Below are 24487 nucleotides of genomic sequence, written 5' to 3'. Positions count from 1 at the left end.
CACTGTTTGTCTTTCTCAGATTGACTGACTTCACTCAGCATAATACCCTCCAGTTCCATCCACATTGAAGCAAATGGTGGGTATTTGTCGTTTCTAATGGCTGAGTAATATTCCATTGTATACATAGACCACATCTTCTTTATCCATTCATCTTTCGATGGACACCGAGGTTCCTTCCACAGTTTGGCTATTGTGGACATTCCTGCTATAAACATCGGGGTGCAGGTGTCCCGTGCCAGCCCCATCTCCAGGAGTCCTGGACCCAGGGCCTCTTCCAGCTGCCCAGTCTTGAAGGCCTAATTTGCAATGACTTAAATATGTTTTACGTTTGAAAATATACTTCCAATGGATGTTTCACTGTGTGGAAGGACTGTAATGTGAAGTTAAGTACAGATAGTAGGTAAGAGCATGGGCCGTAGAGTTAGGAAAATTAGGGCTCTTTGCTGCTTTGCCGCACACAGAAACTGTGCTAATCACGAGCAAGTTGTTTTATCTCTCTGGACCCATTTCCATGTTTGTAAAGTAGAAAGAATAGTTCCGGGATGCCTGGGTGGCTCAGTGGTTGGGTGTCTGCCTTCTGCTCCGGGCGTGATCCTGGGATCTGGGATAGAGTCCCATATTGGGCTCCTCGCAAGGAGCCTGCTTCTCCCTTTGCTTTCTCTCTGTGTCTCCCATGAATAAATAAATAAAATCTTTAAAAAAAAAAAAAAGAATAGTTCCTACCTCCTTGTAGGGTAGAACTAAATAAGAAAAATGAATGGGAAGTGCTTAGCTCAAGGCTGAGCAGGCGCACAGTAAGAGTTTACTCACTGTTAAATAATAACAGTAACATTACCGCGTTTACATAGTGTTTTGCAGTTTTCAAAGCAGGTGCCTGGACCAAAAGGAAGTTCCTGGAGGAGAGGAACCGAGACCCCACACCGCCCCGGGACCACGGGGGCAGAGGCACTGGTCTGCACGTCCCGAGACCAAAGAACTGGCCTGGAGCTCTGTCCGGGAGGAAGGCCCCCCAACGCCCCGCCCAGACGTTGGGGTTCCGGGTCCTGCCTGCACTCAGGTGAGAGCCGGCCTGAGCCCCGGGCGCCCCCATGTGTCCCACGGCCACAGCAGCACGGTGGCAGCACCCAGACTCTCCCAAGGAAGACAGTCACCGCTCACCTGGGAAGCCCTTGGGTTGCGGCCACAGAACAGGACTGATGTGACTTAAGAAAAGAAGGAAATGAGGGCCCCAAGCACACACATGGCCACCCTAACAGAGGAGGAGATTGTGATGGGTGCTTCTGGGGAGCTGGATATGTTCTATGTCCTGTTCCTCGATCTTGGTGCCAGCTACTGTAGGTGTTCATTTTGTGGGTATTTGTTCAATTGTACACTTCTGTCTTGTGCACGCTTCTGTACGTGCTCTACTTCACGTTGGGGTAGGTTTTAACCAACTGGTAGGTGAGTGGAGAGAGGGAGTTAATAGAGGTCAGCTTTGCACCGTGCAAGTGCCTGGGGGGTGCTGACAAAGGTGTCCCAGTGCAGGAATGGGGCAAAAGAGCTGTCAGATAGAGGGCCAGGAGGGTGACCTGAGGGGACTTCAGTGCACTTGCAGGTCCCAAAGGCTCCTGCCCTCCCCTTCAGCTGTCCTCCCTCAATTCCCACCCTGGCAGGTGCTGCTCTGAGCAGCTGGGTGGGGGTCTATTGATGGCTCTGGGCTCTGCCCTTGAGGCGACATACTTCCTGGGCCGCTGCCTTGCACTTTCAACACCCAGCTGTCGCCTTGCCCTGGGCTCTGTCCTCTCAAAGTTGCTCCTCTACTTGGAAGCTGGGCCACCATGTCCCCTCACCCCTAGGGGGAAGGGTACCCCAGGCCAGGGCTCCACCAGGGACTCTCCCAGCCCCCAAATGGTTCATATGCTCTTAGGCCAGCTTGGCCTGGGTACAGCTAGGGATGACCTGAAGGGATTGGATGTGCTGGGGTGGGGGTGGTGCCATTGCGTGGGCCTGGGGTGCCCAACTGGGCTTGGCCGAGCCCCTGAGCAGCATCAAGCTGGCCCAAGTCCCCAGGCTGGCAGGCATTTCCACAGGCCCTGCCAGCACCCAGGCAGCCTGGCAGTGGCAGTGGGCATCAGCATTCATTTTGGCAGTAGCCTAGCAGCAGTGTACCTCCTGCACGGCCCCTCGTAGTCTGTGCCCACATCCTGGGCCAAGCTTCCTGGCACCCTGTGGGGCAAGCCTTGTGTCTGGGTCTGTATAGGGGGCCATGGGCTCTCCAAAGTCTGAAGCAGACATCTCGGGCCCAGACTGACATAGGGCAGGCAGAGAGCAATGCAGTGTCTGGGGTGACTGGGCCTGCAGACCGCCTGGCTTCAAGTGCCAGGCCCACTGCTTAGGAGTTGTATCCTCTGAAGCATGTTCCTTCTCTCTGCCTGTTGCCCATCTGTTAAGTGGTGTGAGCAGCAGCTCCCCCAATAGTCCTGACACAGTAAAACTGTTAGTGTCATCATTTTACAGGAAAGAGAACAGGTTCAGGGAGATTGGGTTCCTGCTCCAGCATCCCAGGCAGATAGAGCGGGTGTTTGAACCCAATCTGAATCTGAATCCGGCACCCAGCCTTGTAACCGCACGACCACTCTGAAGACCTCAATGAGGCCAGGGAGTGGGTGCTTGCAGTCATACGGTGGAGCAGGTGGCCCGGCAGGAAAGCCCTTCCCAGGGAATCTGAATAGATTATTCCAGATGTTCTGGGCTCTCGTGGAGTGGCCCCTGGCCCCTCCCAGCAGCCAGTCAAAGGTCCAGTCCTCAGCACTCTGGGTCACGGCTCTATGCCAGGCAGGGAAAGTGGTGGGCTTATGGGGGGCTGCACTGGAGCGTTGGGCCAAGGGGACCCAGTGGGAACAGGGAACAGGGGACCTTGTGTGTGTGTGCTGGGGGGAGGGAGAGGACGATGGTGGACACCATGGGGATGGCCGGGTGTGTGCACATGAGTGTGGTTCTTGTGTGTGCAAACAGACTCCTGTGTTGCCCACTCCCCACTGTAGCGCCACCCTGTCAGCCAGCCTGACCTGGCAGGCTGCCCACCTTCGCCAGAGGTGCCAGGAGTGGCCCGCTGGGCAGGGGCCAGACCATCAGCAGACAGGGTGTGGAGCCTTCTGGACTAGCGCCTGGGGGGCCTGAGTCACTGCTGTCCCCAGCCAGCTCAGTGGGGTTCGCTCCTGGCACTTCTAGGCCTGCCTCTTCTGTCTTCCCGTACTTGGCTCCTGGCCCGGGCTGCAGGCTCATCTGCCACCACCTAGAAACAAAGTGCTCACTGTCCTCATCACACCTAAGCAGTGCCCCCGCCATTTCCCCCAGAGTTAGAGTCACTGCGGCTGCAGCGGAGCAGAAGCTGGAGGTGACACACGAGGGCCCTGCAGCAGGAGGGCCCCAGTGAGCCTTCAAGCAATGGCAGGGCTCCCTGGAGAGGCTCCCTGTGAATCACCACCTCTCAGGGGAGGGAGGCTGGGGCCCACGCTTCTACTCAGAGTCTCAGCTGGAAGCCCAGGGCACCTCCTGGTGTGGTCCTGGAGTCTCCAGGGTTAGATAAGCCAATAGCCTGGCTCTTCTTGGACAACTGACCTGTCAGACCTCATCTCCTTCGCTCTTGCTTCTCTACATGCCTCTGGAACTCGGTGACCTCTGCCCCCGGCTCTCTGTGTAACACAGTAAGTCATTCTGAGCCTCCCCTGTCAGCCACCCCCACATTTCTGGGCCTGGCTTTCCCTCCTGTCTCCAGTTGTATGTGGGCTGGGCCTGGGGTGCCTGCCTCCCCCTTGCCAGCTGCTGGGAGGGAATCTGAGCCCCCAAGGCCTGGCGCCAGGGCCCCAATCCTGACAGGGGTGGAGGAGTCTCAGGGGCCAGGTGGGGGCCTGTCCCGGCTGTCAGCACTCATGATAGATGAGGGGTGGGGCAGGAGAAGGCCAGGGTCTGGAGTCCTGCCACAGAGGGAGGTGGGGGGCCAGCCCCCTGGGTCTGCCAACAGAGCCTCTCCACTCACAGCTGGGGGGCCTGGGTGAGAGCCCCCACCCAGCAGGGGTGTTTAAAGGTCCAAAGGGTGTGTGCCCTCCCACTGCACTCGGCATCATGGGCACCTGGGCCTTCCCCACGGCCTTTTTCCTGCTCTGCTTGACTTCTGAGAGCCTTCAAGGCGGTGAGGGCGGGAGGTGGGCAGCTGAGGTGGGGGCTGGGAGGTCGAGGTATAGCATTGGGCCAGTGTCAGGGCTCTGGAGAGGGGGTTGGGCATGTGAGGTCTGGCCTGGGCAGGGTGTTGGGAGCTTAGGGATAGATGCCTAGGTCCTTCTCCCTCTCCATCTCTGGGGTCCCCACCCTGAGTCTGCACCTCCTTGCTCCCCAGGGCTACCTCCGTTGTCTCCAGGCCTAGGGAAAGGTAAGTGGTCCCTCCTGGCACTGAGGTCAAGGAAGAGGCCCTCGTCTGTCCCCTAGGGTCTGGGAGATCTCTGAGGGAGGGCCCCAGATGTTCGCTACCTGGTTCTGGGATCCAGATGTAGGGCCCAGGAGGGGTCAGGGTCCCTCGCTGACTTCATGGCAGACAGTCTTGTCCGTAGTCAGCTCAGGTGTGGGGAGTCTTTGGAACCGGGGTGAGATGTGCAGAACCCCAACTCCGGGCGGGAGAACACTGCAGAGGAGAGGCTTGGAAGTGGGTCTTCAAGGGGGCCAAGCTGTGACAGGGAGGGTAAGGACCCCCTGGCAGTGAGAAGGGGCAAAGGCCTGGAGGTGCGGCAGGAGGGAAGAAGACGGGCCAAGGGCTGGGGCTGGTGGGCGCAGAGTGGCACAGAAGGGTCTTCACGCTGGGATCTGTGGGGTCCAAGGGGCTCTCTCCCGAGACTTGATGCACCTGAGCAGCAGGAAAGAAAGATCAGGGGGTGAGGCACTGGGAGGGTGAGATTTCCGGGAAGGAAGTTAACCCCCTTCTCCACAACCCACAGGCTTAGGGAGCCCCAATGGCTACAGATCAGGTAAAGCTGGGGGAGGGTGGGCAGGCGGGAGCAGCTGTGTCCTCCGAACAGGGGGAGGCACCCCAGCTCTTGGTCCTTAGGGCTCAACTTCTTATCTCTTCCCCCCATCCCCGCCAGGCTATGGCCCCCTCGGTGGCCTGGGAGCAGGTGAGAGACGGGCAAATGGGATCTTGGGGTTAGGAGAAGCAGCCACCTCAACAATATGTGGGGACGCTGCTGACTCCACCCCACCCCCCTCAGAGCAGCGAACTGGTGCCCCCTTCCGCGTCTCCTTTCCCTCGTGCGCACACTGCCCTCCACCTAGGACACCAAGACTGTTCTGGCGCCATCTCACCCGTGTGCCACAACCCGGGCACCCCCAACCCCTCCCTGTCCCTGCTTGTTCTCCGTGCCACCCCGTGGGGCCCCGTGCGGAGGGGGGGGGGCGCAAATCTGCTCGCTGCGCGCCCTCTGGGCCGGCTAGAAGTGGGCTCCAGGGCCCCTGCCCGGCACCAGCGGGGCCCTCCACCCCCTGGGGTGGACCTACCGGAGCCAGAATGGCTGTGGGGGATGTGTCCCGGGAGACCCCGCAGGAGGGAATCCTGGGACCCTCACCTACTCCCTGGGTACCCCCTGGCTGCAGAGGGGCTATTAAACCTCGGAAGCCAGGTGGGCACACCCCAGCTCTGCTCTGGCTCCCCACCTTTCTCTCACACCCCTTATCTCCATCTGTCCCCCCAGGATTTGGGAACGGGAATGGACTGGGAACACAGCCAGGTGAGATCGGTAGACTCTGGGGGTTGGTTCTCTCTGCCTTCCTCCCCGGCCTGAGGGGGGAGGATCAGGATTTTTTAATGATTGAGGGGCAGGTAGGGAGTTTTTCAGTTTGCTGTTTCTGGCTGGGTCCAAGGGTCCTGTACCCCCACTCCAGCTAGGACTCCAAATCACCCCATTCATCCCTCCCTCTCCCCGTGGGTCCTCCACCCACAGGAAGAGGTGGGCTCGGGGTGATTGGGAGCTGGGGTCAGGATGCCAGAGGTATTTGTGAAATGGGAGCTGAGACCCCCACTCGATCCCCATGTCCCTCTCAGGCATCAGAGCGGGTGTGAGAGCCCAGAAGCCAGGTGAGCCTCCCGCCCTGTCACCCCCCATCTCTGCTCTGCCGCCCTCCCGCATTATTCCCTTATTCCAGCCTGACAGCTTCCCGCTCTGTCTCCCCAGGGTTTGGGAACGGAAATGGGCTGGCAGCAGGGGCCTTCCCGGGTGCTGTCACCCAGCCAGGTGAGACGGGGGAAGGGGGGGTTGCTGAGGAGGCTGGGTCAGCATTGGGAGGTCTCCCAGGCTCCCCTAGGGCAGACCTGGGGACTCTTTGGAAATGGAAAAGAAAGGCCATAAAAGTTTTGGGGAGGGGGGGAAGGGCACCCCTGTTTCACCCCCACTTCAGCTGGGACCCCAGAAGCCCTCTGCCCTCCTCCTCAGCCCAGCATGGCTACGGAGCCGGAAAGAGGCTGGGTCCCTGGGACCCCCTCACCTACCACATCTCTGTCCCCAGGTTTTGGAGGTGGTGTGCAACCCCAGAAGCCAGGTGAGATGACCGCTGCATGCCGCCCCCCCCAGCCTGCCTTCTGTCAGGCTCCCTCTGACGCCCATCTCCCTCTTCTTTATTCCCTCTGGCTTTGTCTCCCCAGAATACGGAAATGGACTGGGAATGGGTGCCTTCCCAGGGCTGGGAGCCCAGCCAGGTGAGGACACCTGGAGCCTGAGCCCGGGGGTGGGGTTGGAAGGAGGGAAGGAGGGCTGCCTGGGTGGCTCAGCGGTTGAGTGTCTGCTTTTGGCTCAGGGCATGACCCTGGGATCCAGGATCCAGTCCTACTGGGGCTCCCCGCAGGGAGCCTGCTTCTCCCTCTGCCTGTGTCTCTGTCTCCCTCGTGAATAAATAAATAAACTCTTTAAAAAAAAAAAAAAGGAAGGAGGGAATGAATGGGGGAGAAAGTTGGGGGGCAGGGCAGGGGGTGGGGAAGCCTCTGCCTCTCCCCAGGCCTCCTCAAGCCAGGTGAGGGGAGAGGGGGCCCCCGGCTTGGGGCAGGGACGCCCCTGTCACTCCTGCGGGGGAGCCATCTGGGGGAGGGACTTCCGAGCAGCTAAGGGACACGGGGTCCTATGAGGGCAGCACAGGAGAGGATGAGGGCTCCCCAGAGCAGCCACGTTTGTGCTGTTCCAGCCCTGCTCCCCTGGTTTCCCCAGGCCCCATGACTCAGAATGGCGGCCAGGGACCAGGTAGGGCGGGGGCCGGGGCATGTGCACGGGTGTGGGGGTTCAGGGGAGCTCCAGGCCCCCTCAGCTGGTCCCTGACCCTTTCTCAGGAGTTGGAGGGGGCGGGAAGCCTCAAAAGCCAGGTGAGCCGCGCGCCCCTCTGTCCCAACCTGCCGTCTTCCTCCCAGCCTCCGGCGTCCCCCTCACTCCCTCTTGCTGTCTTCCCAGCATTCGGCAATGGGAACAGAATGGGAGTCGGAGCCCAGCCAGGTGAGGACACCTGGGCCAAGCTGGGGTCTGGGGAGGAGCTAGGGAGGGCAGGGACTGGAGGGCAGAAGATTGATTTCTGGGGGGAGGGGAGATGTCTGGGGCATAGGATGGGATGACGCCCACATGTGGCTTGTCCCTCCGACTCTGTCCTCCATCCAAGCCTCTCCTCTCCAGGCCATGGAGCTGGCCATGCAGGGGGCCCATCGCTGGGGCAGCTGGGGCAGGCGGGGGGGGGGGGGGGGGACGGTGTCACGTGGATGGAGAGGTCAGGATCCCCGGCCTTGATTCCCAGCAGAGGGGCTCTTAGGGGCCCAGTCATTCCCCTAGCACCCCAGTAGCTGCCCTGGGCCACGCCCCGTCCTGGGGAATCCAACCCGGGACTTGGTAAGGGAGGATGGAGCCTGCCGCCTGAGGCTGGGGGGCTCTGACCTTGCAGTGGGCACACCCTTGGGGTTTTAAGCCGGGGTGAACCACCCTGGGCTCCAGGAAGCTGGACTTGGCTTCACAGTGGCAGGGAGACCAGGGGTTAGGCAGGGGCCAGGCGGATGGAGGGCAGCTGTGGGGACAGGTCTGGGGGGTGGGTCCCTCGCTGCCTCACCTCCTCAGCCCCTCTCCTGTCACAGGCCCCACGACCCCCTGCCCGACTCTGGTCGCCAGGCTGAGAGGACGGATGTGTGAGGGGAGGGCTGGGATCCAGACGGCAGAGTGGAGGAGGGTGGGGGCCTGTTTCAGCGGCACCCAGCTCTTCTGTGTCACCCCCTGGTCCCCTGGCCACTAAATCATGCAGCTTTGGGAGTGGGGGGTAGTGAGGGGGCGGGTTGAAGCTGGAAGCCAGGGCTGAGCTTCTGGGTCCCTCACCGGCTCCTCTCCCCCAGGCCTGGGAGCAGGTGTAAGTCCACAGAAGCCAGGTGAGCCCCCTAGTTGTCTCCCTGTCAGCTGTCTTCATCTGTGCTCCTGAGCCCCACACCCCCTTACTCCCTCTCGCTCTGTCTCCCCAGGATTCAGGAATGGGAATGGGCTAGGAGGCGGTGCCTTCCCAGAAGCAGGAGCCCAACCAGGTGAGGCTCTGGGGTTCCAGGTGCGTGGGGGGTCACTGAGGCGGCCCAGGCCTAGTTATGATTCGGGGCCTGCCCCCAGTTCCGAGGGAGGAAGAGGGGCCAGGTGGACACACAGCTGGCCTCCTGGCCCTCCCCATGCCTGGGAGAACTAAAGCCACAGAAGCCACGTGACACCCCCTTGCCACTGCCTCCTCTCCCACCTGCTGTGAGCTGCCCTAGCATAGCCGGGTGGGAGACCTGCAGGACCTGGGGTGCGCTGAGATGGGGGATGGGAAAGGAGCTTGAGGAAGGGGGCCGCGGTGCCCCCTGGGGGGAGCCAGGAGCATTTGGGGAGAGGAGGCTGGGGAAGACTGCTGGCTGGGGCCCACTGAAAAATCTGGGGGTCCTTGAGCTGGGGCCTCCGACAGAGGACAGAGGGCGCAGGCACTGGAACAGCTCAGAGGCCAGGTGGCAGGAGCTTGCACTAACCCTGTGCTCCGTGAGGCGAAGCCGTGGCACAGAGCCCGTCTCCCTGGCTGGCTGATGCCCGTGGTGGCCGTGACACCCCACCAGATGGGACCCAGGCGGCGGGGGTGGCATTCAGGCTCCCCAGGGAGCTGGGCTCCAGGTCAGGGATTCAACTGGGTGGGGGTGGCAGTGGATTTAGAGCCACAGGGTCCAGGTTCCAGGGGGAGCCTCAGAGACACTGGCCCAGAGCCCCTCTTACCTCCCATAAGGTCCTGTGACTCAAAATGGCTACGGACCAGGTAGGGGTTTCCCAGGGCTCTGGGGACACCCAGAGATGGGGACTGGGCCCTCATCTGCTCCCTGTCTCCACCAGGCTTTGGAGGGGGTATGAAGCCCCAGAAGCCAGGTGAGCCTCGCCCCTGCCTATCTCCACTCCCAAACCTAAGCTCCACCCCATTCATACAGCCCCCCAACTGCCCCCCAGGATTTGGGAATGGCAACGGGCTGGGAGCCCAGCCAGGTGAGAGACTGGGGGGCCTGGGGAGCCGCCTCTGGGCTCCTCTCCTGCCTCCCTCCAGGCCTTGTTGGGGTAGGATTGGTAAATAATTGAGGGAGTGCTGAGAGGAGGCCTCTGGGATTCCAGCTTTCTGGCTTGGCTCTGAAGGGGGCCCCTTCACATCTACCTCAGCTGGACCCCAAATACCCCAACCCACCCTTCCTCTTCCCACAGGCCTAGCAACCCAGAATGGATATGGAGCAGGTAGGAGCAAAGTGGGGAGGCCCTGGGGAGGCCTTGGGACAGGACTCCCAGGTGCCTCACCTGCTCCTGTGTCTTCTCCAGGCTTTGGGGTGGGCACGAAGCCTCAGAAGCCAGGTGGGTCCTGCCCCGGACTCATTTATATCCATGAACCCCCTGAAGCCAGAGCACCCCCTCCTCAGCCTCCCTGTCACTCCCTAGGGTCTGGGAACCGCTGCGGGGCATGGCCTTCCCAGGGCTGGGGCCCAGGCTTCTCCCGGGGCCAGAGGAAGGCAGAGGGCTGGCCTCCATGTGGTGCGGGGGGCAGAGCCTGGCCTGTGGCCGGGAGGGGCGGGAAGCCCCTGAAACCCGGGGAGGGAGGAGGCAGCCTTTCACCCACTGCCTCCTCCTGAACCCCTCAAACACTGTCTGTTCCTCCTCCCTGGATGTGGTAACGAAAATGGACCAGGAGCCCAGCCATGTGAGGATAGCTGGGTTTGGGTCCCAGGAGTTGGGAGAAAAGCAGGAACAGAGTGTGGGGGGTGCATAGGGGACCCTGAGGAGAGGTCAGGGCAGGGGCAACATCAGCCTCCACCTCCCCCGGCCAAGGCCAAGGTGGGGCAGTAAACCCCAAAGCCAGGTCAGCCTCACCCCTGCCTTTCTGCACCTCCCCCAAACCTGAGCTCCCCTGCCCCCACTACATCCCCTGTCCATCTGCCCCCCAGGATTCGGGAACGGCAACGGGCTGGGAGCCCAGCCAGGTGAGAGACTGGAGGGGCCTGGGGGGTACAAGTCTGGGCATCCTCACCCCCCTCCCTCCAGGCCTTGCAGGGGCAGGGCTGGTGAAGGCTTAGGAGCAGCTGACAGGGCCTCCAGGACCCCTGATTCTGCTAAACTCTGAGGGGGGACCACAGGCGGTTCCCCCACCCTAGCCCCCTGCTCATCCCCCACCCTACCCCCCATTCATCCAGCCTCCCCCCACCCCCCATCCATCCCTCCTCCCCCAGGGCCCCCCTGCTCCCCACAGCCCCAGGGCAGGTGCTGAGGGGAGAGGAGCGCTGCCATCAGGCGTCCTGCCCGACCAGGAAAGGGCAAGGGCGGGGCTGGTGACTGAGCAGAGGTGGCAGGAGGCTCAGGAGGCCCGGGTTCCTTGTCTGAGCCCTGGCCTTCCTACTGGGCCTCTCCTGTCCCCACAGGCCCTGTGGTTCCCATGGGCTACAGACCAGGTAGGGAGGCGGCAGACAGACGCCAGGGGTTCTGGGGAGGGGCCAAAATGGGGGCAGGCGCTCACCTTCGGGGGCTCACCTGCTGCATCTCTCCAGGCATCAGTGAGGGCGGGAAGCTGAAGCCAGGTGGAGTCTCTCCCTGTGATACCGTGACTTCTAGTAGGAAGTAACTGTGGGGTCTCTAGTTCCCGCAGAGCTCCTCAGTCTTGGACTCTCCTCAGTGAGGGGGTGCAGGTGTCTTTTGTGGCTAGTGAAGTGATTTGCAGAGCAACTAAGTCACCTAAGGGGGGAGCTAGTTGCCAGGGGAACCCACCTTGTGATCCGGGTTCACCCTTTGACTTCTAGGGAGGGGGCGGGCTGGAGATTGAAAGAGTCACCAGCGGGCCAGTGCAAGGAAGCCTCCCCAAACCCTGAGAAGGGCTGGGTTGGGAGAGCCACTGGGACGGTTGCCCCCTGGAGGTGCCCCCCGTGGAGGTGCCCCCTGGAGGTGCCCCCATGGAGTTGTCCTCCTATGGAGGTGCCCACCCCCGTGGAGCTGCCCCTGGAGGTGCCCCCCCCGGAGCTGCCCCTGGAGGTGCCCCCTGGAGGTGCCCCCTGGAGCCCTGGAGGTGCGGAGAGGCGGGGGGGGGGGGGGGGGGGGGGGGGGGGAGGGGGGGACCCAAGGGCAGGGCTGAGGCCCCTCAGGCCTTCCCCCAAGTCTGCCCTCTGCATGCCTCTCATCTGCCGGTCCTGAGCTCTTGGCCCTGTAAGAGGCCTATGTTCTAGTAGGTAACCTGTTTCCCTGAGTTCTGTGAGCTGCTGTAGCAAATCACTCACCCCCAGGGAGTGCGGTTCATAGCCAGCGGGTCAGAAGTGCCGGTGTCTGCAGGTGGCTGGTGCCAGGACTGAGTGACATAGTCAGACATCCAGCTGATGTCGGGAGAATTACTTGGTGCTGTGGGAAAACTTGGGAATTGGGGTCGGTGTCAGGATGGGGCCCTACTCTTCTCTACCCCAGGAAACTCTCCACCCACCCCTCCTTTCCCCCTCACAACCCACACCCTGTCTCCCAGTCTACAGGAACGGGCTGGGAGCAGGAACCTTCCCAGGAGAGGGGGCCCAGCCAGGTGAGAGAGGCAGGGGGGGCCCTGGGGTGCTGGGGAGAGGGGGCGGGGGGAGGAGGGGGCACAGGGCCTCCTGGGGCAGAGTGGGGTCCTGGGGAAGGCCCACTTGTCACTCAGCCTGTTTCTGTCTCTCCGCAGGCCTGGGAAGGGGCCTGAGCCCTCCAAAGCCAGGTGAGCCCCCCCCACCCCATGCCCCTCCTCTGCCCTGCCCTGCAGCTGCTGCCGCCCAGCCTCTGCCCTCATGCCTGCTCTTCCCCCCAGGATACTTGCCAGGGCCCCGGCTGCAGCTCCCAGCAGGTGAGTGCAGTGGGGGCTGGGGAGGACGGGGGACTGGGGGGGGGCTCTGCCGGGGCTTGAGGTCTGAAGTCCGAAGCCGCCTGTCTCCTGCAGCTCTGGGAGGGGGTGTGAAACTTCAAAAGCCAGGCAAGTGAGAACCCTCCCATTGTGGTCCTGCACCTCCTCCTGCCTCCCTCCAGGACCCACCCCTCCCCGTATAGCTCCCCCTCACGTCCCTGCTTTTTCTCTGCAGGATATGGCAACGGAAATGGGTTGAGGGCCCAGTCAGGTGAGGCTCCCAGGTGGGGCTGGGGGTGAAGGGAGGCACATCAGGAGAGGCCGGAGGGTGTTGTTGGAAGGCAGAGGAGCCGTGCTAGATGGCGGGGTCACCTTGTCCCCAAGCACCACGGGGCTGGGGCTTTGTGTGGCCTAGCCAGTGGCCCCCCTGGAAGCTGTCTGCCCTGGAGGTCGCTGCAGGCTGCTGGCTTGGCCAGGCTCAGGCCAGGAGAGCACCCGGGGAAGGTGCCGCCTGGGTTCACTGCCCTCCCGCTTCCTCCCCGATCTAGGTCCCTGCAATGGGAGGGTCCCTCCACTGCTTCTCCCCAAGTCTCCCACTTCGGGGGCCCCTTCTGATAAAGGGGGCAACTGGGGTCCCAAATCTCAGCCCTCTCCCCCAGTGCAGAATGGCAAGTTCCCAGGTCAGTGTGGGGGGTTGGGGGGCACCAGGAGTGGCACCAGGGATGCCTGGTCACAGGAGGGGCTGGGTCTAGCTGGGCTGCTCGGAAGCCCCCACAGCCACTCTAGCGGGACTGAGGTCACAGCGAGCTGAGGGGAAGCCTGACTCTGGCCCTGAGACCCTGGGTGACCCCCGTTGGCAGCGCCCCCGCCCCGGCCCCCAGGGCAGGCTGCAGCACAGCCTCCTCCTGGCCCTTGGCTCACTCCTGTCCCTTGGCCTTCCTCCTAGCACCGACTCCGGGCATCTCCTGGGGACTGAAGCCTCAGAAAGCAGGTGTGACTGCTCTCTGTCCCCACGTCCTAGGACACTGGGGCACTCCTGGGGTCACTCCTCCACTGTCCTTGGGCCCCTGTAGGCTTAGCTGCTCAGGCTCCTCAAGGCCAGGAAGTCCCTCCCCCAGTCTACCCGCAGGCTCTCTCGCTGAATGCGAAGTCTGTTTTTTCCTGTTCTATTCCCTGTCGGTAGGGGGTGTCCCTCTGTCCCCCACCCCCAACCCCTCAGGTTCCTACTTGCTCCCTGGTGAGTTAGGGAAAGTCTGGGTACTCTCAGCTGATCCCCATTCCCCTCACAGGGTCCCAGCTCCCGAATGGCTATGGAGTAGGTACAGAACTGGGTGAGGAGGCCTTTCCCCTGCCCCCTTCCCGCGCCCTTGCTCAGCTCTCTCCGACCCCGTCTCTGCCATTCCTCCCTCTCAGGCTTTGGTGGTGGCCTCAAGCCTCAGAAAGTCGGTGAGTCCCCTGGGCCCCTGGGCGCAAGCTGCTGTCTTCCCCATGGCCAGCCCTCCTGTGCTTGGCTCTCCTTACTGAGCCGGCACACGCCACTGGGCCAGCAGGTCAGCCAGGGACAGGTGTGGCATCTGGGGAGGGCACAGGGGCAGACTGACATACAGCCCTGGGCGAGAGGGAGGCTGCCCCCAGGGAGCCCAGGAGAGGCTTCCAGAAGGTAGGCCTTGCACAGGGTCAGCTGGTTGAGCGGTACAGTGTGTGAGGCCCTCTCCGGGTTGCCTCTGAGCCAGTCTGTCTGTCTGCCTGCCGCCTCCTGTCTTTCCAGTAACTGGTCACCTGAGCCCCCACCCCCGCCGCCCACCCAGCCCTCCTCTCCTTCTGTCTTGCAGGTTTTGTTTATGGGAATGGTCTGGGAGCCGGGGTCTTCCTGCAGCCAGGTGCCTGGGGGTGCTGGGGTGGGGTGGGGGCCCAGGGGCTACTCCTGTCTGACTTCCTCCTCCCTCCTCCAGAGTTCCCTGGGGCCAATGGCCTTAGGAACGGTGAGTGGGGGGCAGAGGGCAGAGGGCAGGGGATGAGGGAGAGGGATGTCCAGGGGCCAGGCCGGAATCTCTTGGATCTTTTACAGGCTACGGGGAGGAAGCACCTGCCTACCCCAAAGCAGCAGTTCCAGGCCCCGAAGGAAATGGTAGGAACGAGTGTTTAGGGGATGAACTGCGGCCTGGGACCTCTGAGGTCCCGGGAAGGTTGCGGCATCCTGGTTGTCCAGCTCCGGAGGGCCGGGGTGCTCATAGCAGCCCTCCTCTGCAGGTCAGGCCGGGGCCCTCCGCAGCTCTTCCTGGCCCTCTGTCCAGCCCTGGGGCCTCGCCCCAAAGCCTGGATATGGGGCTGGAGGTGCGTATCCAGGGGTCGGGAGCCAGCCAGGTAATGGGGTGCATGGAGGAGCATCATGGGCTTGTAGGGGTGCCTGTCGGGAGCAGGGGCTTGGGCTAGGCCCACCCAGTGCCCCGGAGAGCAGGAGTAGAACAGGGACAGGAGGGATTAGGTGGGAAGGGATGGGGTTTGAGGAGAGACAGGTAGAGCAGGGGACCCTGAGCAGGAGCCTGGACACGAGATCAGGATGGGGCGGTGAAGACCCTGGGTGAGGGCCACCGGGGACTCAGTGCTCCCACCTTTTGTCCCTCCCCCCAGCGACCTATGGACAGCTGAGGCCAGAGCTGGGCCCCGGACCCTTCGGTGAGTGGTGGTCTCCCAGGGCCTGGGGTGAAGCCGGGCAGGGCAGAAGGACTCTGACGTCCCTTATGACCCGGCGCCCCGGCTTGTCTGTGCCTTAGGCAGCCCTGATGCGAAGAGAGGCAGCAGCGGCCTGGGAAACGGCTATGGAGGTGAGACAGTCATGGTGGCCCTGCCCGCCCCCCCTCGCCCTCTGCTACCACTGTTGCCCCTCCAGGCTGGCTCCCCAGCCCTTGGAGGGACAGCGGGCTCTCAGGTCGCCTGTGGGTATCTGTTGAGTGACTTAGAGACCAGAGGAGGAAGAGGGACAGTTTGGGGGCCCTGGGAGACGAGGAGGGGTCCAGACCTCACCAGCGCCCTGCCTCTCCCCAGGCCCCTGACCTCTTGGGAGGCGCTGAGCCCTGAGGCCCTGCTGCTGACCCCTCCTGAGCACCCTGGACGCAGCCTGGGGTGTTGGGCAAGGGCGCCCAGACCCGGGTGCGTGCTTCTGGCCTGGGGTCTCCTGCAGGCTGAAAGTATTAATGAAGGCGACGTGCTTCCCTGTTTGGCTGCGTGCTGTGTGCTGCTGCGGGCCGTCACCTCATTCACCTGTTCCCTAACGGGGCAGCGCTTTGTCACCATCCAGAGGGGGAGCCACATCCCAGTTAGGGGACCTGTGCATTATTGATGTCCATGTTTATAATCAACCTATTAAAGCAAAAAATCTTTTTCTCTTAAGCCTTCCACGTGCTTCCCAGTGTTATTGTACTGATTAATTTTATAATTAGGATATAAAACTCACTTTCACATTCTCTGATTAATGCTCAGATTATGAGTTTGAAAAAAAAAAAAGATTATGAGTTTAACAGTTCTGACTTCCCCCTGAACATTCAGCGCACCTTACAAACCTGATTAACCCAATTTCCTTATACGCTTCAATTACACACGGAATCTCCTTGATCTACAAATCCAACCAGTTACTTCTTCCTAAGCACTTAAGGGGCTCTTGGAAATTAATAAATCAGTCATTTAATAGCTCAGATTGGGGGATCCCTGGGTGGTGCAGCAGTTTAGCGCCTGCCTTTGCCCCAGGGCGCGATCCTGGAGACCCGGGATCAAATCCCATGTCAGGCTCCCAGTGCATAGAGCCTGCTTCTCCCTCTGCCTGTGTCTCTGCCTCTCTCTCTCTCTGTGTGTGACTATCATAAAAAAAAAAAAAAAAATAATAATAATAATAGCTCAGATTACTGAACGCTTTCAAACGTCTCAAAAAGCCAGTGACTAATCCAGTATCCATATTAGTGCTACTAGATGGCTGCTTTTTCTTATCCTGCTTTCCCAGAAATGCAGAAGCAAAATCCTCCCCGCCCTCCTCCAGAAAGGGGGGTGGGGAGCTCAGGGGTGGGGGTAGTTGCACAACTGGGGACTGACCTGCTATTCTGAACTACTCAGAGCCAGGCCAGGCCCAGAACCATCCCTCTCGGCCTCTGTTCTCTCCCTGTGCCCTCCCAAGCCCATACCTCTTGCCACCTGACAGAAGTACTTATGTGGACATTTCCAGTTTGATAGGATTGGGTAACTTATGAGGAACCCTCATTTTTTTACAGCCTGATTTACAAAGATGGGATTTAGGTGTAGACCAAAACCTCAGTGCAATAGGCACAAGGCTTAAGGTTGTCAGCTTGTAGGAGATTCTGTGCACATTGGAATTCCAGCCTGATTTTTCTTAGCCAACCTCATTTGATTTGCTCTGTTTGAGAATCCTGGATTTTTCCTTTTTCACAGAACTACTAATTGTTTTAAAATCTCTAAATAGGGTTGCCTGGGTGGCTCAGTGGGTAAAGCATCTGTCTTTGGCTCAGGTCAGACCTCAGGGTCCTGGGATGGAGCCCTGCGTGGGGCTCCCTGATCTGTGGGGAGTCTGCTGCTCCCTCTCCCATTCCTCTCACTTGTTCTGGCTGGCTCTCTCTAGCTCTCGTCAAATAAATAAGATATTAAAAAAATTTTTTAAAGTCCAAATAGGGGATCCCTGGGTGGCGCGGCGGTTTGGCGCCTGCCTTTGGCCCAGGGCGCGATCCTGGAGACCCTGGATCGAATCCCACGTTGGGCTCCCGGTGCATGGAGCCTGCTTCTCCCTCTGCCTGTGTCTCTGCCTCTCTCTGTGTGTGTGTGTGACTATCATAAATAAATAAAAATTAAAAAAAAAAAAGTCCAAATAGTCTCACCTTTCTCTGTCCCAAGATAATAGAATAAATTATGTCTTTTTACAGGTGTTAGAAAACCACAGGCCAAAAATGGAGCCACTTAGGCCAAGTCCCCAAATGAAAGGCTTAACACCCAAGTTAATCACAATTTCCACCTCCCCCAGAAAGTCTTAAGGTGTCAGTTAAGAATTTTCAGGTCAGCACCAATGAGTTGATGTCACATGGGCCTTCACTATCTGCCCTCCCCAAAGGAAGATGAGGTAATCCACCTAAGACCACCTAAGACGCCCCACACACATACCTCCTAAAGACAAGGTGACCTTGCCTGCAACAATCTTTTCTTTTGCTAATCACGTCCTTGCACCCTCCTCCTCCTCCCTATAAAAACCTTCCATGCTGCACAACTTGCAGTTCTCTTTACTTGGTGGATCAGGTGCTGCCCCATTCATGAATCCTTAAAGCCGATTAAACCTGCAAATTTACTCAGTTGAATTTTTGTTCTTTAACTCTGGAAAAGAGGATTAGAAATCAACCTCTGGGGACGCCTGAGTGGCTCAGTGATTGGGTGTCTGCCTTCAGCTCAGGGCGTGATCCCGGGGTCCTGGGATGGAGTTCTGTGTCAACCAGCACCCTGCTCATCAGGGAGCCTGCTTCTCCCTCTCCCTCTGCCCCTCCCCTTGCTGTGTGCGCTCGCACGCGCACTCTCTCTCTCTCTCTCTCTCCCCCACCCATCAGGTAAATAAATAAAATCTTAAAAGAAAAAAATCCAACCTCTGGACACAAGGGCCACCCAGCAGACTGTCTCAGTGAGGGCGATGGGTGATATCCTTCCTAACCCACCTAAAAATGTTCTAATATTATTCTTTTTCAAAAAGAGTTTATTTATTTATTCATGAGAGACAGAGGCAGAGGGAGAAGCAGGCTCCCTGTGGGTCATCTCAGGCCCCTGAGGCGAAGGCAGACGCTCAACCACTGAGCCACCCAGGTGCCCCTCTAATATTCTAATAAAAGTTTCTATATTCCGATTTTATTTTTATTTTTTTAAGATTTTATTTATTTATTCATGAGAGCTAGAGAGGCAGGCTCCCTGCGAGGAGCCTGAACGTGAGACTCGATCCCAGGATGCCGGGAAGCCAAAGGCAGAAGACGCTCAACCACTGAGCCACCCAGGTGCCCCCTATATTCCGATTATAAAGAGATGGACCATTCTCTCCTTTTTTCTAATTGTCACCCATCTATCGTTTATATCCTCCGTTAACAATAGCGTAAATGCTCCATATCATCAAATTCTGGTTCCGAATTATTTTTTCTTTGAGATAACTGAACGAGAACCTGCACAGGTCTTGACCCAGGCCAGGCGCCTCATCCCGGAGTCACTAAGGTCAATCGTGGTTGGCCGCGGAGCGGCGGCTCAGCGGGCCCTGCAGCCAGGTGGGGGCGCCAACCGCGCGTGTGCAGCGCCTGGTCCCCGGGCCGGCGGGGGCGGGGCCTGCGCTCCGCGGGACGCCGTGATTGGTTGGGGACACGGGAGGGCGGGAGGAAGAGCTTGACAGAAGCGCTGCCGCCTCTGATTGGCCGCCAGGAGTAGCTCGTGCCGCCTGGCGGGACGGACGCGAAGGCGGCGGGCGCGTCGGCCCGTGATTGGCTGGGCCGGTCCCCGCGCCGCGCGTGGCCGCCGAGGGGAGGGACCGGGTAGCGGCTGGAGGCGGGCGCCGGGCCCCCGGGTGGCAGCGGCGGCCAAGCTGGCGGCGCGGCTTCCCCGCTCCCGCTCGAGCCCGCGCCTCGCCCGCGCCCACTCGCGGCTGGGCCAGGCCCGTGAGTCCCTGTCGCTGACCCCGCCGCCCGCCCCGTCGCTGCCGCACCCGCCGCTGCCCGGCCTCCCGCCCGGCCTGCCCCCCGCGCCGCCGCCGCCGCCCTCGGCGCTCGCCTTGGCGGAGTTGCCGCCTCTGCCGGCGCTGCCGCTGCGGCCCGAGCCGCTGGCGCCCTGGGGCCCCGGCGCCCACCTGGCGCTGCCCGAGCTGCCGCCGGAGGCCTGCGTGTCCGCGCCGCCCGCTGCCGCGCTCGCCCTGCAGGACCTGCCGCGCCTGCCCGCGCCCGCGCCGCCGCCCGCGCACCTGCCGCTGCCGCCGCTGCCCGCAGCCGCCGTCGCCGCCACGCCCGGGCCCGTGGGCGCGCGCGGCCGCCCGCCCCTGCTGGCCGATCCGCCCCCGCGGCCGCTGCCGCCGCTGCCCGCGCGGCCCTCGCCCTCCGGCCTGCTGGCTCCACCCGCGCCCCGCGCGCCCTGGTTGCTGCCCGCCTTCCCGCCGCCGCCGCCGCCGCACCTCTTCCTGTCGCCGCCCTGCTGACCGCCCGGCCCTTCCGAGGTCTGGACCCCGGCGGGCTGCGGGCGGCTGAGTAAGCAGCGCCTCCTGGGGCGCGGGGCCGGCCGATGCGCAAAGCGAGGGTCGGAGCCCGGGCTGGGGAGGCGGGAGCGGTGTCCGGGGAGCCGGCCAGCTTTGGTGGGGGGGGGGGGGGAGCAAGTCTAAAAATAAGTTCATTTTAAGAATAGGGTCTTTATTCCACTTTGCTGCCCTACAGCAAGCCTCTTGCCTGGTTATTTGAGAATGTAACTCATCCCCTGTGCTGATAAGTGGGCCGCTTATCAGAGCCGCCGGGGCGGGCGGGGGTTGGGCGCACTTGGCTCCAGGAAATTAAAACAAGCGTTTAAAATGCTCTGTCTGGGCAGCCCCGGTGGCGCAGCAGTTTAGCGCTTGCCTTAGGCCCAGGGCGTGATCCTGGAGACCGAGTCCCACGTCGGGCTCCCTGCGTGGAGCCTGCTTCTGCCTCTCCTCTCTGTGTGTGTCTCTATGAATAAGTAAATAAGTAAAAATTCTAAAAATAAAATAAAATAAAATGCTCTGTCTGCGTTCGCAAAATGTCGCATTTTCCACTATAAAACGAAGAGTCTGGATGCATGACTAAGGTCCTGACCCACTATGTGTGGATGGCTTCTGCGAGACCCATACGCTGCCTTCCAAGTCTTGAGTCACACTGAACTGAAATAGAGCCCAGGGTTCTGCAGGCCTGGGTGCCCCGGAAAAGCCGCGGTGCTGATGGACGACCGATACTGGGCCCTGGAGCCACAGCATCACAGGCAAGGGCTAGGTCATCCCCCGCCGCTGGGAAAGCGCCCAAGGTGACTCATGAAGGAAGCCCCTTTGCTCTCCCCACCTTTGCTTGGCCTCTCCTCCACCCCCACATTGCCAGATTCTCCCCAGCCTGTGCAAGTCAGAATAAACATTTCCTTTGTTATTCAGGTGGCTCCGGCTCAGGTAACCAGGCACAAGCCCTATCTCAGTGTGCTCTTCTGCAGCAGCTCAGGAGTGGTATCAGGAAGCCAGCATGACCTTGGGGGACCTCTGAGAGCTGAGAACCCATCAGCAAGAAAGGCAGTATATGAATTTCCTGTGACTGCTGTAGCAAATCGCCACAAATTGGGCAGCTTAAAGTAAAAAGGAATTTATCATCTCAGAAGTCCCAAATCAAGGCGCTGCAGGGCTGTGCTGTCCCATGGCTCTAGGGGAGGATCCCTCCTGGCCTCTCGGAGCTTCTGGTGGCCCCTGGCATCCAGCCTTGGCCTCTGTCTTCACCAGCCCTTACCCTGTGTCTCCAATCTTCCTATTTCCCTCTCAGACACCTGTCATTGGATGTGGAGTCCACCCTGAATCCAGAAGGATCTCATCTTGAGGTTTTAAATTTATCTTAATGTAATTACAACTGCAAAGACCCTGTTTTCAAATAAGGCCACACTCACAGATTCCAGGGTTTAAGCCCAGGCATACTGTTGGGGGCCACCATGCGATCCATACAGGCAGTGTCCTCTCCCCTGGGGCGCTGGCCCACCTCCAGACCGGTCTTCCCAGTGTCTCTTCCTACTGTGTCTGAAACCCTGTCTCTCACTGACCTGGAGCCTTGGGTGCCCAGCAGTCCTGGGCAGGAGCCAAAGGCACTAAGTACCTTACTAATGACTCCCCTTCCCCTTTCTTGAATCACAGCCCAGTTCCCACTCATGCTGGCTTGCTTCCTCCACCCCCTTTACATTCCGGAGCTCTCCTCTCCTCCCCTCCCCTCTCCTCTCCCTCTCCTCTCCCTCTCCTCTCCTCTCCCTGCAAAAAATCAGAGTAAACAGGAAGGACATCACTACAGTGAGGGGAAGGGCGACCCCACCCTCAGAACCCCGGACAGATAATAAAGCTAATTGCTTGCTACTCAATCCATGGAGTCTGATCAGGTTTACAGGTGAAACCACCACGATACTGTTAACAAAATACTCTCCTGCCAAGTCAATACCTATAGTCATCCCAAGGTGCGTGGGGTGCTCCCTGCCTGCACAAATTCTTAGAGTGACCCTGGAGGTGGGCGAGGCAGACTGCTTCCTTCATTTTCCAGCCAAGAGGCACCTGAGATGACTGCAATTGTCACTTGCCCAGGAAGGTCTAGCCCAGAGTCTCTTAGGCTGCCCAGAGCAGATGGTGAGCAATGATGGTGCAATCTGTGGGTCTGTGCCCGGGACACAGGGTGAAGGTGCAGCAGGTGGGGGGTGGCTCCTGGTGAAAGCAGATCCAGATGCAGTCCTGTGCGGGTGCCTGGTGTGGGATGGAGGGATCGCCGGCTGGGGAGGAATGGGGCAGGATTTGGGGGGTGGGGGGCGGTGGCTACTGGGCTGCCTTTGGGGAAAGAGGCACCAGGAGGCCCAGCTCATCCTGTGGCTCTGGGCTCTGGGCCTTGAAGTCAGGGTCTGGGGCTCTTTCAGGCTTGTCCTGTTTCTCACAAGTACCTGTGGCCAAGTTCCCATAGCTCTCTGAGCTTGTTTCCCTGTCTGTAAAATGTAGAATGGGTAGTAACCCAGTAAGAACTGTCAAGGGACCTTGAGGATTCATCTACACCTTTTGGTTCAGGGGCCCAGGGATCTGGCTTTTCTACCCACAAAGTCTGGGGCCTTGGGCACCTCTGCAAAGCAGAGGCTGGTTGTTCCCCAGTGCACCCCTGTACTCCTTGGCACCATGGTGGCTCTCCCGACCTTCAGTTCCCCTCCTTTATCTTTGGGCCACACTTTTCTCTAAAAGCATGGTAGAGGGGTGCTTGGGCAGCTCAGTCCGTTGAATGTCTGCCTTTGGCTCAGACCCTGATCTCCTGTGTCCTGGGATCCAGCCCCACATCGGGCTCCCACTGAGCAGGGAGCCTGCTTCTCCCTCCCCCTCTGCCGGTCCCCCTGCTTGTGCTCTCTGGCGTGCTCTCTCTAATAAATAAAATTAAAAAAAATTTTTTTTAAATAAAAGCGTGGTGGACGTGAGGACTAGAGCTAACCCACAACTGCCCTTCCCCCATCTAAGCCCCATCCGGGTTTCCTCTGCCCCCATGGGTGCCCCCCCCACCCAGAGAACGAAGGTCACGTCCAGTTCGCCCCAACCAGAAGCAGTGAACAGGGCGCGGCCCTTCCCCCGTGCCTCAGTTTCCCTCCACAGCAGTGCAGCGGGACAGGTTCCCCTCCCCCACCTCTTTCCGGGCTGAGGTGTGGGGGTGGGGATTCCTGCGGACGGACGTGTTGAAGTGCCTTTGAGGCGGCGACCGCGCAGAGGGAGTCCCCACCTCTCCATATCAATGGCATTCCAGCCCCATTTACAGGCCCCGCCAGGCCCCAACTTTAACCCTTCGGCTCCCAGATCCAGCGGCGTCCAGGTGACCGAGACCCGGGAGGGCCGAGCAGGGCTGAGGGCGGGACGCGCGTCCTGCCGGCTGCCCGCGCCTCTTCCTCCGCGGCCGCCCCCTCCTGCCGGCCGTCCCTCCTTGTCCCCAACGGCCTGTCCCACTTTCAGCCGCCCTGGGGGCCTGGCGCGCGGTGCCTCCTCTTACAAACACGGAAAAGAATAGACTTAGGTGGGAAGCTGCAGCGGCCCCCAGAGGGCCGGCGGGGACAGGCGGGTGACAGGCCTGGTGACAGCCGCGTGTGGGCCCCCTAGCAGCGGCTCCAGGGGCGGCCATGTCGCGGAGCGCAGGGCCCAAGCGCAGAGCCCAAGACAACTGGGATCTCCAACCTCGACGGTCCCGGTGCCGCCCCCGGGCAGGACACTTCCTCCGGGCCGGGCACTGGGGGTTTACACCTGCCTGTGCGACTAGGGGCCTGGCCCCCGCTGCAGGCTGAGCGGCCGCCGGCACCTCGGGGCGCCGAGGCAGACCCGGCTGGAGGCCCCATGGGTGGCTCGCTGGGCCCCTCGCCCCCGGGGCGCCGCTGCCTCCTGACACCTGCTGGAACCTGTGTGTCTGGATTCCTCCAGGCCCCAGGCTTGCCTCTATTTGCCCTTCCTCTCAGCCGCCCCTCCCCTCCGAGAGATCTAGGCTCGGCCCCTTGCCAGTGGCGCCCCCACTCCCGGCCCTGGAGGAGGTAGTGTGTGCAGGAAGAGCCCGGGCCACCAGAGTTCACCTTGCAGTCCTACTCCGTGGTGCTGGCCTCCGTCTCCATTTTAGGGGGAGCGGCTCTCCGCTTCCTCTGGTCACTGACCCTTTTGCAAATCTAATGAGAGTAGAAGCCTCTCTTCCAAAAAGTGCTAAAACCCATTCCCAAAAGCAGGCAAGCACTGGAAGTGAAAATCTCTTATAGGCTAAGCCCCACTGAGCAGGTGAAGAGGCACCCGGTGTGCACGGCTCCCAGGGCCCTAGAGCAGTGCAGTGAATGAGGTGTGCCTGGGGAACCCCCGGGCCATCAGGGGCTGTCTCCTCATAGGGCAGATGGGCTGTGGGCCCTCCTGGGGGAGGCGTAGAGGCCAGAGGCTCTTCCAGATTAAGGGCCCAGCTCCTTGAAGAGTCTGTTAGCCACCCAGGAAAGTATATGAATGGAAGGAATTGTCATGAGTGTCCCCTACCCCTCATTCCTTTTCCTTCAGCTCCTAGCACCTAGGAAAGGGCTTGAGGGGGTTCATGACCCCCCAAATGAGGGGCCCATGTTTGTGGGTCCCATCAGGTTTCTCACAGAGGGTCTTTGACCTAAGGAGGTTAAGGACCTTGACCTTCCATAATCTGTCCCTTGTTGGAGGCAGGATTTGAACTGACGTCTATGAGTCTCAGGTTGCTCCCCACAAACGGAGTCACAGGCTCCGAGGGGGTCTTTCCTGAGGACTGTGAGGCAGGGTTCACCTGGGCTTCTCCCCCTTGCCCTCCTCTGTGGGGTCTCTTGCAGAGCGATCACTTACTCCCCGTGGAAAAGACTTGGGTCCTGGGGGCTTCACCCCCAT

The 24487-nt window shown here is 60.5% G+C and overlaps 1 protein-coding gene and 1 long non-coding RNA gene across 16 annotated transcripts; one reads left to right on the top strand and one right to left on the bottom strand.

The window, feature by feature from the left end:
- Positions 1–773: 773 nt before the first annotated feature.
- Positions 774–12056, bottom strand: LOC111096323. Of its 3 annotated transcripts, XR_005360963.1 has the most exons (5): positions 11783–12056; positions 11032–11213; positions 4507–4876; positions 3601–3674; positions 774–3274 (listed from the first exon to the last, which is right to left on the bottom strand). It is a non-coding gene; the product is annotated as an uncharacterized LOC111096323 (long non-coding RNA). The 3 variants fall into 3 exon arrangements; XR_005360961.1 differs by lacking the exon at positions 3601–3674 and having other exon boundaries at positions 11783–12054; XR_005360962.1 differs by lacking the exon at positions 3601–3674 and having other exon boundaries at positions 11046–11213; positions 11783–12053.
- On the top strand, positions 4072–15753 carry LOC106558903 (glycine-rich cell wall structural protein 1-like). Of its 13 annotated transcripts, XM_038540636.1 has the most exons (32): positions 4079–4171; positions 4376–4408; positions 4968–4997; positions 5115–5144; positions 5718–5753; positions 6068–6100; positions 6198–6257; positions 6529–6561; positions 6665–6718; positions 7340–7372; positions 7458–7499; positions 8375–8407; positions 8498–8557; positions 9378–9410; positions 9735–9764; positions 9846–9878; positions 10466–10501; positions 10937–10966; positions 12019–12072; positions 12208–12240; positions 12331–12366; positions 12599–12634; positions 13310–13354; positions 13653–13682; positions 13777–13809; positions 14196–14243; positions 14316–14345; positions 14432–14491; positions 14614–14697; positions 14995–15039; positions 15138–15188; positions 15409–15753. In XM_038540636.1, exons 1-32 carry the CDS (start codon positions 4105–4107, stop codon positions 15414–15416), a joined length of 1299 nt encoding a protein of 432 aa, XP_038396564.1. In that variant the 5' UTR covers positions 4079–4104; the 3' UTR covers positions 15417–15753. The 13 variants fall into 13 exon arrangements, with proteins under 13 accessions (XP_038396567.1, XP_038396564.1, XP_038396571.1 ...); XM_038540639.1 differs by lacking the exon at positions 4968–4997 and having other exon boundaries at positions 4072–4171; XM_038540643.1 differs by lacking the exon at positions 6068–6100.
- The last annotated feature ends 8734 nt before the right edge of the window (positions 15754–24487 follow it).

The sequence above is a fragment of the Canis lupus genome, chromosome 6 (assembly GCF_011100685.1).
Source record: "Canis lupus familiaris isolate Mischka breed German Shepherd chromosome 6, alternate assembly UU_Cfam_GSD_1.0, whole genome shotgun sequence".
Lineage (NCBI taxonomy): Eukaryota > Metazoa > Chordata > Mammalia > Carnivora > Canidae > Canis > Canis lupus.
This window is presented reverse-complemented; position numbering and strand designations above follow the sequence as displayed.